The sequence below is a fragment of the Gigantopelta aegis genome, chromosome 5 (assembly GCF_016097555.1).
Source record: "Gigantopelta aegis isolate Gae_Host chromosome 5, Gae_host_genome, whole genome shotgun sequence".
Taxonomy (NCBI): Eukaryota; Metazoa; Mollusca; class Gastropoda; order Neomphalida; family Peltospiridae; genus Gigantopelta; species Gigantopelta aegis.
In genome coordinates this window covers 32,666,374-32,684,422 of record NC_054703.1, presented here as the reverse complement: position 1 = coordinate 32,684,422, position 18,049 = coordinate 32,666,374, and the positions used below count along the sequence as shown (strand labels likewise).

General features: G+C 43.5%; 1 protein-coding gene across 1 annotated transcript; it reads right to left on the bottom strand.

The window, feature by feature from the left end:
• Positions 1-8,721: 8,721 nt before the first annotated feature.
• On the bottom strand, positions 8,722-11,235 carry LOC121373104 (Y' element ATP-dependent helicase YJL225C-like). The gene is made up of 3 exons (XM_041499552.1): positions 11,183-11,235; positions 10,467-10,935; positions 8,722-9,030 (listed from the first exon to the last, which is right to left on the bottom strand). The coding sequence occupies exons 1-3, from the start codon at positions 11,233-11,235 to the stop codon at positions 8,722-8,724; spliced, it is 831 nt and encodes a 276-aa protein (XP_041355486.1).
• Positions 11,236-18,049: the final 6,814 nt, after the last annotated feature.

The window sequence follows — 18,049 nt, the reverse complement described above, 5'->3', positions numbered from 1 at the left end:
AAAACAATAATACAACGTGAAATGGTAAACAGAATTCTGAAAACCATGAGTTATGACGTCAATCGCTGTAAAGTAGTATGAGTTATCACGTCAGGCGTATGCAGAAATTGTCTAGCCCTCAGGTCGGAAAGATTTATCTAGCCCTCGTATCAGACATATTTTTCTAGCACCGTGCAAAAGCTGGATAACCCTGTCCAGTGGGCAAAAATACAGATATTTTTAAGCAGTAGAATTATACATTATCTATACAAATACTGATAATGTAAGCAACAACATACAATACACAGATTTTATTAGTCGAAAGCTTGTTATAAACTTAAAGTTAAAGTTTGCTTTGTTCAACGACACCACTAGAACACTAAAAGAATCCTTCATATGTATCCATGTGGGACAGGGCTATTCCACCCGTGGGTACATAATTTGTTGTCAGGGACGAGGCTTGCCGAGCCTCTGACATCATATTATGTACCCGATTGCCCATTGATCTTGCCTTTGGAATTGAATTGAACAGGGGTAATGACTTGCTGCTGACATATGTCAAGTCTTTAAAGGAGAAAATTAAACATTCCTGTGAATTGTCATCAAAAGCATCGAAGTTAGCTCAACAGCGACAAAAGACTGGCTATAACCTGAAGGTTGGGTGCGATCTTAGAGGGAGGTGATCGTGTCTTAGTCAAGACTCTGGCTTTTGATGGTAAGCATAAACTTGCAGATCGATGGGAAGAGTTTCCATACCTCATCCTTTCACAGCCGAACAAGGATATCCCGGTGTTCGTTGTACAGAGGGAAGATCGTGGGGGAAGGAGAAGGACCTGAAATCGAAATCATCTTCTTCCAATAGGATCCCTTCTTTCTGATGAGGAAGAAAAGCCTAAGCCGAAACCCAGGAGGAAACCACTCCAATCAAATGATACACCAGAGAAACACGATTTGGAGGAAACACAGTCTGAGATAGAGGATCTTGATATGATATTTTCCACAGCAGATGATGGTCTTATATCCATCCCTGAAGTTGCTGTTGGAGAGATTACGTCTTCCTCGCAGGTTGCTGGTGACGATCAGCATCTTGTTGAGACAGAGGGTGAAGGTTCTGGTGTTGACGAACACATGCTTAATGCCCCAGAGGCTGAAAGCACAGAAACTGATCCTAGTGAGAATCAAGACATGTTATCTTTGGATGAAGGAGTCGACGCATGTCAGAAATGTGTAAAATTTAATTTCAATACAAAACAATACAATCTAAAGTTTGAGTCCAAAAGAGTATCGATGAAAAGGCTAGGAATTACCTGTTCACTTTAATGCATATCTCGCAGTGAACCCCTATGACGTTCATATGCACCACGTGCAAAATGCCTGCACGTGATTGTTGTGTTTTTGCGGTTTTTATGACAGGTGGTTCATACTCCTTTTTAGCTTATGCAATCCCAATCTTCATAATTATAAATGCGAAACGGAATATCCCCTACCTTTATTTGGATAATATATATGGATGGTTGGAAAACACAGTTATACAAGCCAGACTTGCAATCGATTATTTCACAGACATAAACAAATATATTTAAAGGGACATTCCTGAGTTTGCTGCAATTTGTCCAGGACATCAGCCAACCCACTGATGCTTCAGTCTGCTATGCCAAGCTGCTCGGCGAACTGAAGAGCCTTTTCTTTTAAAATTGGGCCGGGAATTGGTATAGTTTTAGATCTTGCCTGATTAAACCATTGGTGCAACAATCCATTTAGATTTTCAAAGTTTCCATTTGTTATTCGTTTTGACTGTGGATTTGAATCAAATTCTTGTATTAACTAGATTTTAGTTTCTAACGAAAGTTCGATACATTGCCGTTTTTGGGGTCGTTCCGCCATTATAAATGAAATAAGATAACACAAAATATACGTATGTATGTATGCCCACAAATGACTGTCAGGTCAGATGTCGGGAATTAACATGCTTATATCAATTTAATGTTCAAGCACGCTCGTTGCGAGCACGATTTCTGACTATGGTCAGAAACTGTGCTCACAACGAGAGGGGTGGGGAGAGTGTTAGTAAAAAAAAAAAAATATATATATATATATTTTTTTTAATTAAATACGTTTATACAAATGATTAGATAAAAAATACTAATTAATGGTTAAATAAACTTTATTTACAAGGAAGTTAAAAAGTGTTTATACAAAGGGTTAAAAAGGGTTTCTACAAATGATTAAGTAAAAAGTAGAATATTGACAATAAAATATGTCTGGTTAATCTGGTATTTATGTCGGAGGAGAGTAGACGGGAAGGTCTGCCCCATTTTTAATTCATTTCCCTAGGCCGTCCCATCCACCACCTCCACCATAATGGAAATGTTAAGAATTGGAAAGTGGAGATTGATGAATGATATCTCCATATTAACCATAACATGAACCCGCATAAAACTATGTGATTGGTGCTGTGACTTAAAATATACGTGACGTGAACGTGAAAGAGATTTACGTGCACATTCAGAGCAAGCTGTTGTAGCATACGCCTATCCCTCTGTCCAGGATAGAAAAGAAAATATACGTATGTATGTATGTATGCCCACAAATGACTGTCAGGTCAGATGTCGGGAATTAACGTGCTTATATCAATTTAATGTTCAAGCACGCTCGTTGCGAGCACGATTTCTGACTAGGGCCAGAAACTGTGCTCACAACGAGAGGGGTGGGGAGAGTGTTAGTAAAAAAAAAAAAAAAAAAAATTAAAAACGTTTATACATTTGATTAGATAAAAATACTAATTAATGGTTAAATAAACTTTATTTACAAGGAAGTTAAAAAGTGTTTATACAAAGGGTTAAAAAGGGTTTCTACAAATGATTACGTAAAAAGTAGAATATTGACAATAAAATATGTCTGGTTAATCTGGTATTTATGTCGTCGGAGAGTAGACGGGAAGGTCTGCCCCATTTTAATTCATTTCCCTAGGCCACCACCTCCAGCATAATGATAATGTTAAGAATTGGAAAGTGGAGATTGATGAATGATATCTCCATATTAACCATAACATGAACCCGCATAAAACTATGTGACTGGTGCTGTGACTTAACTTAAGTCAAAATGGGCAATGGGCAACTATATTTATGTGCCCCTATCCACGAAGGTTCAGGCACGCCCACTACGGATTTAGCCTCTGACTTCGCCAGTGACCAACTCCGGAGCAGGGGGGGGGGGGGGGGGGAGTAAGTTTGAGGTGGGCGGAATTTGGAAAAAAGCCATTTAGTAAAGTCAACGCGAGCGCGGACCAAATAGCAGACACTTCGCAAACTTGAAGTAACACCGAGTGGGAGCCGTGCTCTGATTGGCTGAATTTCGATTCCTCGGTGAAGCCTGACAATTACCTAAGTCAACAAAGAGCAACTGCATCCAAAAACATGTCTGGACATTTGACCCAAAATAGTTAAGACTACTCAGCCAAAAGGTTTTTAAGGTGATTTTGAGCAACTGAACGGGCGCCGAAATAAAATGCGTTAGACTACTTATAAAAAAATAAACATAAGAATTTTGAACTGCTTCGAAAACGTTTAAAGTCTAACTAGCCCAAAAAAGGAGGTTGATACCTGTCCTAGCAAAGGTTGGCGTCTATGGCGATCCGATGAAGTCGGTGGTGTCCAGATGTGGAATATCAGGCCGGTAGGGGGAGGCTGCTAAACTCTTGGTGATGAAACGGTAGTCATCCCCCGCTATGGTTTTGAGGACGCGATGTAGGGTGGGGTTGTCCATCTCCTTGAGTAGTAGCGCTTGGTTGTAACTCCCCCTCCGGCGGATGGTGACGCACACTGCGTTGATATCCACATCAATTTGGACGCGGTGGACGGCGAAGTCCCCTTCATCGGGATTGGCTGGCAGTGGGTGGTACGCCTTGTGTTTGGGCTCGCTGATGAGCTAGCGAACGTTCTCCAGATTGGATTTAATCAGTTGATGGAAACGCGGGTGGAGCTTGCTGGCCTTCAGTGTCCATTGTTTTCCTGGTTGTTGCTCTGGCTTCGGCGGTTGAGTAGGGCGACATGGCCTGTCTGGGGTGGCACTCGGAGGAGTGGTCGCCTTCCTCTTCACCACTGCCATCTTCTGGGCAGGGACCTCTACGGGCGTCGCCGGTTTAATTGGCGACACATCCGGAGGTCCAGAAGAAAAGGCCAGTGGATCGGGTCTGTTGTAGGGAGTGACACAGATCGCTGTGTCAAACTCGTTAAGATCCTCGTTCTCCATCGAAGAGACTGCGTCGGTTGGAGCCGGAGCCGGAGCCACTTCCTTCTTCGTCTTCTTCTTTGGGGGGTCGGCGTTGGGCGGTCCAGCAGACGGAGTCGCTGCCGGCGGTTTAGCCGCTGGTTTTGACTCCCCCTGCGCCGCCGCTGGCGCACGTCTCCTCTTCCTCCACCTTCCTTTCTTCGACACTCTGTCACCGTACACCAAGGTCACGGTTGCCCGTGACCCGGTGTACGAGACTCGATACTCTAGCAGATTCCCGTAAGTGGTAATTAATCCCCCCAGGTTGGGGGGGGGGGGGGGGGGGGTAATTGCACAGCGCACTCAACAACGTCTTGTTGGATCGGCTGCATGACTGGAATGAGAATCGAATAAGTCAAAAGAAAATATACGAGCTACTCGCACCTATTTATACATGCGTTAGGTTGACAAGTATAACTCGCCGAATTCATAAGCGTGAAATCAGTTAGGTATCAACACACACACACTAATATTAATCCGATTGATCTAACGGCCTACCGCAATAAGAGTAAACTTCACACGAGTGTGATTACATTTTGTATTTGATCTTGCGACTGCGTCCTGATTATTTGGCATCTGAAGATCATTGTTCAACTAATTGAGCAGCCCGTCGTTCAGTCAAATCCCAGTCCAGTGTAGATAGAGGTAATTAATGCATGAATGGTTCTTTCGTTGTTGATTTTTGATCCGGAGTCCTGAGTAGACAGAGTACGGATTAGGCAGAGATTTATACCTAAGAGATAAACGGTAGCTAGACGGTACTTTAGAAATGGACCGGTTTACGCAGAGATTACACAGAATCCGGTTTAGACAGAGTCCACTGTATATATATATACACAATTAAAACGCAAAAACAACTTTTCATTGCAAATAACGACAAACTATTAATGAACTGATGGATAATGTAATATGACATTAATGACTGGTATTCATGAGATACATTCACATGGAAACATGGTCAGTTATCATCAGTAATCGAGTTGCATTCGTAATCGAAAAGTTGAACACACGCACCACTCTAAGTCGAACTAGCAATGAAGTTGGACGTAATTTCGTGCGCTCTCGACTTACCCACCCCCCCCCCCCCCACACACACCCGTCACCTGGGGGATTGATGGCTAGCTATGGCTTGCTGCTAGAGTAACGCGCCGCGTACACCGGATCACGGGCAACTGTGACTTTGGTATATGGGGACGCGGCTACAGCCAAGAGGAAGAGAACAAGGAAGAGGAAATGTGCGACAGAGGCGGCTCAGGCGGGGAAAAAGCTGGCGGCTGAACCGCCAGCGGCGGTCCCGTCTGCGGCGTCGCCCCCACCACGACCAATCGGGACGGAGCGACAGGAGGCGACTCGCCAACCAGCCGCACCGACTGTGCAGATGCGGGAAGTGGAGCAGCCAACCAGTGCACCGCGACCAGCGTCACCTGTTCCCGCTCGTCGTTCGTCTGCGTCGAGACCCCCACCCACGGGGGACTCCGCGACGGCGACTCTGGATGTTGGGGCTGTCAAGAGGAAAGCAGTGACCCCCCCCCCCCCCCCCCCCCGGGGGACCAACCAGCCAAGACGCGGCCTTCTACTTCCTCTTCGGGTGACTGGAGAGTGGCAGCGCGGAAGATCAAAGGCCAGTACTTTAAGTACTTGGTGGGAGACGTCACGGACCCCGACAGACTGCCAGGCGGGGTCTACAAGGAAAACTTCAAGACGTTTCCCGATTGCCACCTGGTCGCCATCCACACGATCAAACTACAGGGAGTGGAAGCTATTGTAGTGACGTCGCGCCGGAATGATCTTTACCGACAGGGACTCCTCAGCCATGACATGGATAACAACACCATCCACAGAATCATGAAGATCATCACCGGCGCCCAGTACCCATAGATGGTCCACTGCCTTAGCACCCACAGCTACAGGAGACTGGTGCCTCATTTTGAGGAGAGGGATATCATCACCTCCCCGTAGATGCTGTGTACCCAAACGGCCTTAACGAGGCCACTCGCATGGACATATCGATCGGACTTAAAACTTTTAGATCTGCGTTCAAAATTTTATGTCGAAATTACTTCTTTTAAAAAAAAAATATTATTAAATAGTCCGATCCTCTCTTCTTTCTCTTATTTAATTTTGGACTGTCCTTCTAAAATGCTCCAAATTATATAAATATTCGACCGAAGGCTTGTAACCTTTTAATTTTATTTTTTTTATCTATTAACTTCTTTACTAATTGCTATTTTCAAAATTCAGGCCACCGATCTTATCGGAGGTTGGACTCGGGATGGGCGTGTTTGAAACCCTAGTGGTATATGGGCATGTTAAACTAGTTATCATCATCATCATCATCAACACACACACACACACACCTATCAAGGTCAGTATCTGGTGTGTCCACCATTGGCCCGTGAGCATGCGTGAAGACGACGGGGAAAGGATTGGCACAAACATCTCAAATAAGCCACAGGAATGTTCCTCGACTCCTCCAGCAATGCATGTGCAAGCTCAGCGATGTTACGCGGTGGTGGCTGGCGGTGACGTACACGACGTCCTAACTCATCCCACATGTGTTCAATTGGGTTCAAATCCGGTGAAACGGCGGGCCAGTTCTTAACGGTGATACCGGCTTGTTGCATTCGCCTGGGTAATTCTTGCAGTATGTGGACGCCCATTGTTGAAACAGAAGAGGACCTCCTGGTCTTCGGTGACGGCGCAAAAGTAGCTGGAGAACTGGTTTTAGAATAACGTCAACATAACGCTGGGCTGTAAGGGCATCGTGGACAATGATGAGATCACTCCTGAAATCACAGTTGATTGCCACCCCCCCCCCCCCCCCCCCCAATACCATCAGACAACCACCGCCAAACCGATCACGTTCCCTCACACATCCGTCAGCGTACCGTTCATGGAGTCTCCTGTGCAAACGTACTCTTCCATCGGCAAAGGAGACAGAGAAACAGGACTCGTCTGAGAATACAATGCTCTGGTAAAAGGCCGGTGGATGATTACCATTCTGGAGAGCAAACTGTAGTCTCGCAGCACGATGTCGCAGTGTCATGATGTTACCGTTGTACGGGCGTCTGCATCTAAGTCTGGCCATTCTGAGTCGACGGATGACCGTCATCGGATGGATAGGCCTTCCATGACGTCCTATCATGTTGCTTGCTGTCATCGTCGCAGTTCTGAACCGGTCACGGAGGTGGTGTCGTCGAATCTGCCAATCAAGGTGTGGGGTCGTAACGGGACGTTGACCAGGTCGAGGTCGATCACGGACACTCCCGGTCTGTTGATGACGTTCAACAAGTCGTCCAATAGTTGATGGATGAACTCTGAAGGTCCCAGCAACTTGGCTTTGCAAAGTCCCCCCTTGAACCATTCTTAATGTGACGAGGAATATGACACTTTTACGTGACATACTGGCATTTCACGTGCATTGCATGCAGCATGATTAAGCATGTAGTGAACGCATTTCACATCATTTTGTGTTTCTGCTATTGTATGTGTAACGAGAAGAAAACCAGGATTAAAACCCAGACAAAAGTACCAATCAATGGCTTCCTCTCATAAATTGTTATTTTAAGTCCAATAAATATATTTTTCATTAATCACAACAAAATATTGAAAAATATCTGTTTTGCGTTTTCATTGTGTGTCAGTATATATAAACTAACAGGTAAAAGAAACTTATCACCTTGTTCAGTAGGTCCATAAAGAAACACCAAGACAGATGTGATCTATATGATGATTATTTTACTGAAAAGAATCATTTTCCAATGTCTTTACAAAAAAGCATTGCCATATCGATAGAGTACTTGCAATAAGGCCGAGCGAAAGAGACATGGGGTCGAAATTAAAAATTACACAATCAGAGTCCCTTCAAAAGGTGCTTCTAAAGTCAAATCATAGGACAAGACATGTCCTCTGAAGCGTGTGTGACCACCCCTTGCATCAATACACGCCAAAACACCTCCTCCTCATGGATGTCGTCAGTCGCCGGATGACGTCAGCAGGAATTCTGCGCCAAACATCCAACAAAACCTGTTCAAGCTGCTGTCGATTTCCTGGGGGAGGTACGCGTTGTCTCAACTGTCGATCAAGATGATCCCAGAGATGCTCTATGAGATTTATGTCTGGAGAACATGATGGCCAAGGCAATACGTTGACATTAACGTTGTTGAGATAATCCTGAACAAGTCTGGCTATATGAGGTCGTGCATTGTCCTGCTGCAAAAGGGTACCCCATGGTTGTTGACGCAAGAATGGCACTACAACAGGTCTCAACACTTCATCCCTGTATCTTTGACCAGTCAAATTTCCACGGATGATGAGAAGCCTTGTTGTCCGTTGAACGCAAATACCGCCCTATACAATGACGCCGCCTCCACCAAAAGGGTGCACATTTTGATGCAGCTCGGCGCCAGTCGCTCTCCTCTACGTCGATAAACACGAACTCGGCCATCATTTCAGAACATGTTGAAGCGACTTTCATCCGTGAACACTGCCTTTCCTAATCACGCCGCTGCCATCGACGTACAGTTCGTGCCCATTGTAATCTGCGTTGACGGTCTCAGGGGTCAAGGCCATTCCACAGAAGGGGCAGAAAGCTCTGATACCAGCCCTGCGGAGTTGTCTTAAGACTGTTCGTCTGCTGATAGGGTGTCCCAGTGCCGTCGCCGCCGTAGACATCGCCGTCACGAATCGGTTCCGCAGGTGGATTGTCCGGATGTAGTGGTCTTCAGCTGGCGCTGTGACCCTTGGCCTTCCTGATCTTGCACGGTCTTGTGCCTGGCCTGTCTGCTAATAACGGCTCAACAAGCTGCTGATGGCGGCTTGACTGCAGTTGAAGGTTCTTGCAATCTGCCGTTGAGAGACCCCTATATCGGTCATACCTTGGGTAAATCTCGGCATCTCTCTGATGTTCTTTTCGATACTGCTTCCTTGCTTTGTCCCACACCGGTATTTATGCAACAATCATGCACGAGCATTTTTAACAAATTCAAATTATGCTGTTTTTCACATTTTTCATGATTGCACGAAATTCACTAAATTCGGAAACAGTGACTTTTCGGAAACACAGGGTGTGTTTTGGCGAATGTTTTCTCATTACTTTCAAACTTATTGCAGTACTAGTATCTTTAATTTGGATAAACTTATTTTAAAAGTGATGTTTCTTTTGCCTGTTAGTTTATATATATAATTTGTTTTTTTGGTTTTTTTTCGATATCTCACACTGAAAGGTTTCTCACAGTATGACTCAACATATGCTGTTTCAAGCCGGAATTCCGTTTAAAACATTTTGTGCACACTTCACATTTGAAGGGTGTCTAACCAGTATGAATCAAAATATGTTGTTTCAAGCTTGAATTCCGTGTAAAACATTTTGTGCACACTTCACGTTTGAAAGGGTGTCTCACCAGTATGAATCAAAATATGTCGTTTGAAGCTGGAACTATGTCTAAACATTTTTTAGCACACTTCACATTTGCATGGTTTCTCACCAGTATGAATCAACATATGTCTTTTTAAGCTGGCCGCATATGCAAAACATTTCGTGCAGATTTCGCATTTCCAAGGTTTCCTTCCATTATGAATCAACATATGTTGTTTCAATTTGTAACTATACGTAAACCTTTTTGTGCACACTTCATATTTGAACCATTTCGCACCAGTATGCATCAACATATGTTGTTTCAAGTTGAAACTCTGTGTAAAATGTTGTGTGCACACTTCACATATGGAAAGATTCTTACCATTATGAGACACCACATATTCTTTCAATGTGGACCTTTTGGTAAACAATTTTGTGCAAAATTCACATTTGACAGCGTTCTTGCCAGTATGAATCAACATATGTTGTTTTAAGTAATAGCTCGAACAAAAATCTTCGGAACACACCACACATTTGAACTGGTTTCCTTCAGTATGGATCTTCATGTGTGTTTTTATGCTACTCTTGGATGAAAAATCTGTTAAACACATTCCACACCTGAAAGGTTTTTCACCCATGTGGACATAAATGTGTTTTATAATGTTACTCTTGGATGAGAAATCCTTTAAACACATTCCACACCTGAAAGGTTTTTCACCCATGTGGACATGCATGTGTGTCTTAATGTTACTCTTGGTTGAGAAATCCTTTAAGCACATTCCACATCTGAACGGGTTTTCACCAGTGTGAACATGATGTGTGTTTCCAGATAAGACTTGGCTTTTCAACTCTTTAAACTGACTTCACATAAAAAACGTGATTTATCAATGGACGACGTGTTACTGTTCAGATGGAGGTCTTCAGTGGACGACGTGTTACTGTTCAGATGGAGGTCTTCAGTGGACGACGTGTTACTGTTCAGATGGAGGTCTTCAGTGGATGACATGTTACTGTTCAGATGGAGGTCTTCCGTGGACAACGTGTTACTGTTCAGATGAAGGTCTTCAGTGGACGACGTGTTACTGTTCAGATGAAGGTCTTCAGTGGACGTGTTACTGTTCAGATACAGGTCTTCAGTGGACGACGTGTTACTGTTCAGATGGAGGTCTTCAGTGGACGACGTGTTACTGTTCAGATACAGGTCTTCGGTGGATGACGTGTTACTGTTCAGATGGAGGTCTTCAGTGGACGACGTGTTACTGTTCAGATACAGGTCTTCGGTGGATGACGTGTTACTGTTCAGATGGAGGTCTTCAGTGGACGACGTGTTACTGTTCAGATACAGGTCTTCAGTGAGCGTGTTACTATTCAGTTGCAAGTCTTCAGTGAGCGTGTCGGACAGACGTCAGTACTTCGTTCTCAGTAAACATCACAGTATATTCTTTCCTTTGAAAGCCATCCTTCAAATCAGAAAGAGTTAGCACTGAAACAGAAAACAACAAATCATTCAATAAAACAGAAAGAAAATAGGGTACACACTAGCGTTGGTGGTAGGCAACTAGTTTAACGTGCACGTACACCATAGGAGTTCCGAACACACTAGCGTTGATGGCAGTTTCCACGTCAATCATCTTCACACACACACACACACACACACACACACACACACACACACACACACACACACACACACACCAGATATTAGAGAGTTGAAGATTTCTCTACGTGAGCCCCACGTGACGCTCCTCATTTACATGTAATAGTTTTGGTTTAATGTTGTTTTTTAATATAAATATTTATCAATTTCTGACGTTATTAACATAAACTCCTCCTCGCTAAATGAATTATCACCAAGTGCTTTACAAACACTAATTGCACTCAGATCCGTTTTAAGGATCCGCAGAGCCTGCAGCACAAATAACAGCAGGACCCCCTTCCCAAGATATATATTTTGCAACCCCCTCGAGGAGAGGGGAAAATTACTTGGGCAAAATAAATGCACACATCACCGCGGGGCTTCCTGAAACGCGGGAACCGTAGCATGTGGGGGCGGGACAAAGCCTAGTGGTAAAGCGTTCGCTTGATGCGCGGTCGGCCTGGGATCGATCCCCGTCGGTGGGCCCATTGGGCTATTTCTAGCTCCAGCCAGTGTACCACGACTGGTATGTGATATTCTGTCTGTGGGATAGTGCATATAAAAGATCCCTTGCTGCTAATTGAAAAGAGTAGCCCATGAAGTGGCGACAGCAGGTTTCCTCCCTCAATATTTGTGTGGTCCATGTCCGATGACATATAACCATATATAAAATATGCTGCGTGTGTCGTTAAATAAAACATTTCCTTCCTTCCTTCCTTCCTTCTTCCTTCCTTCCTTCCGTAGCACGTGCTACATGTGCTATTAGGATAAACCGGCTCTGATTGCATTTAGCTTTGTTTCAGTTTGTAGTTTTATTTTGTTTTTAGTTATTTGGTGTGTTTTTGTGGGGGTTTTTTTACTTCGTTTTAATTGTGAAAAGATACAATTTGATTTTGTTTAAAGACACCACTAGAGGACATTGATTTATTGGATGTCAAATATTTGGTATTTTGACATATAGTCCTTGAGAGGAAACCCGCTATATTTTTCCAACAGTAGCAAGGGTATATAAACAAACAAAAAACTATTTGTGCATCAAAATAGCTGCCAGTTTGTTGTCAAATTCAAAATGTAATGTCATGTCTTAACCTGTCTGGCATCCCTACTGAATGTTTTAGTAAAATTAAAAACAAAAAATAGTAGTAATAATTTATTTTATTTATTTTTATCTATTTATTTTATTTTATTTATTTATTATTATTTATTTATTTATTTTTAGGGGAGGGGGGGGGGGGGGGGATAGGGCTATTTAATTCAAGGTAACGTCGATACATTTCACAAAGTAAAATTAATGTGTTTGGTCATTGTCGGGCTTTCTGTCAGTGGGTAAAACAGGTATGACGCAATACCCAAATATTTGGCAGATTTAAAAAAAAAAATTGACAAAATTAATTACTCTTATCATTACTGTATGATTTTCTTAACCCAAACGCTAAACTTAACCCATGTTCCTCCCCCCCCCCCCCCCATCCCCCCTGCTGACTGTGGTTGCATTCAATTCTATAGCGCCATACCCTAAAACACTTTTTTATGTAGCTCAAAGTAACTATCTTAAAGCTCGGTGTTCATCGATCCTTATAAAGAAACAATCAAACAACCAATTACTTGCACCTATTGATATATACTCTTCAAAAGAAGAAACGCAAAACCACATTGTCGTAACATTTGGAGATTTGATTTAATTATTGAATGGTGAGTCCGATAATTACCAAATGTTGCAGGATTGTTCACAATTCACTCTAGTCCATTGTGAGTAAGTGATAGGACACACCACCAAGGTCAAGGTCATCTGGAGTCAATACCGGGTGTGCCCTCCGCGTGTGTTGACAACTGCCTGGCACCACCTGCCCATTGAAGCAACCAGAGTACGGATGACGTCCCGGGGGATGGTGGCCCACTCGGCCTGCAAGGCTGCTGCCAGCTCGGGCAGGGTCTGGGGCTGTGGTTGTCGCTGTCGGAGGCGTCGGTCCAACTCGTCCCATAGATGCTCAATTGGGTTCAAATCCGGTGATATCGATGGCCAAGGAAGGACATTAATGTTGTTGTTATGTAGGAAAGCCGTTGTGAGACGTGCTGTGTGAGGCCTGGCGTTGTTATGTTGGAACACTGCGTTGGCGTTGGCCATAACTGGAACGATGTGTGGCCGGAGGATCTGGTCAATGTAGCCCTGTGCATTCAGGTTGCCCTGCACGTGGACCAGGTCAGTTCTGCCAGTGTGTGAGATGGCTGCCCACACCCATGACACTACCCCCGCCGAATCTGTCCACTTCCTGCACGCAGTTTGCCGCATAACGTTCACCACGACGCCTATACACGCGACATCTTCCATCATGACGTCGGAGCAGAAATCGGGACTCGTCACTGAACCACACCTGTCTCCATCGCAGTTGAGGCCATTGTCGATGAATCTGGCACCACTGCAGTCGGAGTCGACGGTGTTGTGGTGTTAAGATGACACCTCGAACTGGACGTCTGGCACGAATTCCTACCTCACGTAGGCGGTTCCGTACGGTCTGGTCGGATATCCTGCGCAAACCTGGTATTGCTGCGGCTGTGGAGGTGGCAGTAGTCAATCGTTCCCGAAGGTGGCGTACCCGGATGTAGCGGTCCTGCCCGGGGATATTGACCCGTGGTCGACCGGATCTAGGGAGGTCACGTGTTGATCCATGTTGCTGGTAACGGTCCCACAGTCTGGAGATGGTGCTTGGGGACACATGGAATGCCCTGGCAACGGCCGTTCTGGATTCGCCTGCGTCTAGTCGGCCGATGGCATTGTTTCTCTGCGGTTCACTGAGACGTGGCATGTCCTGGATTGTCAACTGTCGGCCAGATACAGAGGCCAGGCAAGCGAACACCCTGCACTTTTATACTGTCGGTGTTCATGTTGCACGTGCAGACAACGCACGTGCAGTGGTGACATGGTTTGCACGTGGCTGCGTTTTTGCGAATATTCACATTTTGGAACTTTATTGTACAGTAGCTGCGTTTTATCGAATGTAACCGTGGGAATGTGTTTGGGACATGCAATGACCTTATATTCACAAAGCATGAACCGGTAGGAAACATAAAATCGGAGTTATAACCCATTTGTACCCTTTTGCGTTTCTTTTTTTGAAGAGTATATATATATATAAGGGCAGGACGTAGCCCAGTGGTACAGCGCTCGCTCGATGCGCGGTCAGTGTGGGATCGATCCCCGTCGGTAGGCCCATTGGGCTATTTCTCGCTCCAGCCAGTGCACCACGACTGGTATATCAAAGGCCGTGGTATGTACCACACTGTCTGTGGGATGGTGCATATACAAGATCCCTTGCTGCTAATCGAAAAGAGTAGCCCATGAAGTGGCGACAGCGGGTTTCCTCTCTCAATATTAGTGTGGTCCTTAACCTTAATCTAACAACGGCATAACAGCAATGTAAAAGCAAACGTGGTGACATATTATTATTATTTTTTAATTTTCATTTAAAAATACCACCAGAGAACATTGATTTTATATTAATTATGTCACATACTTTGGAGGCTTTCACCCCTCTTGAAGAGTATTCCCCCCCAAAAAAAGACAAGCAAAATGGCAGACGGCTGAAAACTGCATTTATTTTGGCCTATGCGATCTCAGCGAAGTCGATACTGGTGACATCGTTACAGTCTCATATGTGGAATCTGTGTCACTGTAATGGTTTTTTCACAACTTATGTCTGGACAAAATTTGGGGGAAATGTAATTGTAATTAAAGGTAGGAGAGTAATGTATTGTAGTTGTTAACAATTTGGTTCGGACGTCAGCTCTCTGACAGTCAGAGTACTCGAGCTACTTATTATCTTGAGTGTTCGACGATATTATCTCCACCGGCCTCGGTGGCGTCGTGGTTAGGCCATCGGTCTACATGCTGGTAGGTACTGGGTTCGGATCCCAGTCGAGGCATGGGATTTTTAATCCAGGAGCCTAATTCACTAAACTCTCGCAACTTTGCGATCTCGCAGTGCAATGCTAAAAGACTTGCAAAGAGGATGCTTTGTTGTCTAGAAGAACGTAAGCGACCTTTGTGAATTAGGCCCCAGATACCGACTCCAAACCCTGAGTGAGTGCTCCGCAAGGCTCAATGGGTAGGTGTAAACCACTTTCACGGACCAGTGATCCATAACTGGTTCAACAAAGGCCATGGTTTGTGCTATCCTGCCTGTGGGAAGCACAAATAAAAGATCCCTTGCTGCTAATCGGAAAGAGTAGCCCATGTAGTGGCGACAGCGGGTTTCCTCTCAAAATCTGTGTGGTCCTTAACCATATGTATGACGCCATATAACCATAAATAAAATGTGTTGAGTGCGTCGTTAAATAAAACATTTCTTTCTTTCTATTGATATCTATCGACCCAGCATTTGCTGGAAATATTAGATCAGAACAGCACAGTACTTCGATGTCATCATTAAGTAGTATTACATTAAAGGGACACACCCTAGTTACGTTTATTTGTTAACCATTACGGCGTTGTTTTTCGCTATTAAACCCCATTTTTCACAAATAAAATTGCACTTTACTTACATTTTATTATTTAGAATTACCATTTCCATTCACCTGAAGTGCTTTTTGGTAATCCTGATGTTTGTAAAACCACGAAATGCATTTTTTGCATTTTTTCACAAAACGTGTTGTCGAGAAAAAACCGTTAAGCAAGCGAGGTCCAATCTATTTTTAGAGGGGATATTTCCATTTCAATGTCAGAGACGTTGGCATATCACGTGACCGTTATCATTTTGGTTCGGTTTGTTTTCTCGTGCACGGTTCGCGCAATCAACTTCCGATTTGTTGTTGTTCATTTGTGAGATTTTTCTTCACAGTTCGTGAACATTTTCAGTAACAATAAAGTTCAGGACCCATATTCACAAAAAGGTGTAAATTTACGTCTACGACTAGCACTTACGTCTGCCGTAGATTTACGTTTACGTGCAAGAAGCACCTTATTCTCAAAGACGGCCGTAAATGTAAACGTAACTTAGTTGGACGTAAATCTACGATTTAACACTCTCACTGGAGTAATTAATAAAAACACATTAGAAACGATGGCTACCGGGTAAATAATAAATGCGCAAAACGCAATTTTGTTTGTCGTCTGCTAACAATAACATCGCGAACAGTGAACCATGGCATTTTGGTATTGGTGGGGATCCGCGTTTTGGTACGAACTTGAGGACATTTCTTAAAAAGGAAAAGATAACTCAGGAGAAATTGGCTGAGTCGAAAACATCCGTTCGATCACCAACAAAAATATGTTCAATCCGTGGGCGTTCGCCATGGCAAACTGCTTCATTTATTGGAAATGCTACTAATTTCCGTAAATAATAGTAAATAACGGCGATCGTGCTTGATTTATTATATGTACATAACTTACGTGCAGCGTTAGTTACAACCTGAGGCACTCTTATATTTACGTCCAACTTTACACGTAACTTACGTTTTCGTTGTTTCGTGAATAGCTCTTCAGTCGTAGATTTACGTTTACGTGTAAAACTAGACTTACGATGTTTTGTGAATATGGGTCCTGACAAGTAAGTGTCTCAATACAAAACGTTACAAACCCTTAAAACCAATAATTTTGCTAAGTCTTACGATATCTGGAGAGGGGATACAACCAGGACAGAACAGTTGGAACATGTCCAGGAGAGGTGAAACGAACGCACCCCAAGTCTGTGAAATTTGTCGTGACGTAGGCAGTGTTGTGCTTCTACCGGTGACATCAGAATACTAACTTTCAAAATTATTTCAAGCAATTGGGACATGGGGATTCCCATGGTATTTATAAAACCTGCTTTTTCACTCCATTTGATAAAAACGTGATCTAAGAGTGTTACAGGTTTGTAGATTAACCAAATTATAATTTATTTTCGCTGGATGGAACTAGGGTGTGCGGCTTTAATAGACATTTATAATAAATGATTAAAAATGTCAAACAGCGATATTTTCCAAGTAGTATCGCTTTGACATCAATAAGCATATTAAAATTTCAAAGCATTATTGATTTCAAAGGAACGTTGACGTTTTATGGGAAGTTGGGAATGGCTTATTAAAAATGTCAAACCGCGATATTTTCCAAGTAGTATCGCTTTGACATCAATAAGCATATTAAAATTTCAAAGCATTATTGATTTCAAACGAACGTTGACGTTTTATGGGAAGTTGGGAATGGCTTCAGCAATTTTTGTAACCTAATGAAAAATGTTGAACTACATGTACCATTGAAATGCGCCACCCCACCCCCCCCCCCCCCCCCCCCCCCCCACCCCCTCACCTTCTCACCGACAGGGAATAAAAATAGCGCAGAACTATGTACAGTAGGAATCCGGCAGGATTGACGATGCCAACTATATTAAGAACATAAAACAAATATTTGTGCACTAATATATATGATCCAGTTGTTTGTCAAATTCAGAATGTAATGCCACGTCTTAATCTGTCGGTCATCCTTGTATGATGTTTCAATAAAATTAAAAACAAAAAATAGTAGTAAATAAAATCATTAGGAAGTAGTTTATTTTTTTTTTTATTTTTTTATTTTTTTTTTTTTTTTGGGGGGTGGGGGTGGGGGTGGGCCGGGGCTGGGGCTGGGAATAGGATGGGGGTATTTAATTCAAGGTTAATTTCGTTACATGTCACCATATAAATTAATGTTGGGTCATTATGCAGCTCTAGGTGAATGTATCTTAAATCTCGGGGTTTATTTAATATCATTTAACTAATTATAACAGACTACACTGGCGTAGGAACCGGGGGGGGGGGGGAAGGGGGCATGTGCCCACCCCCACCCCACCCCCTTT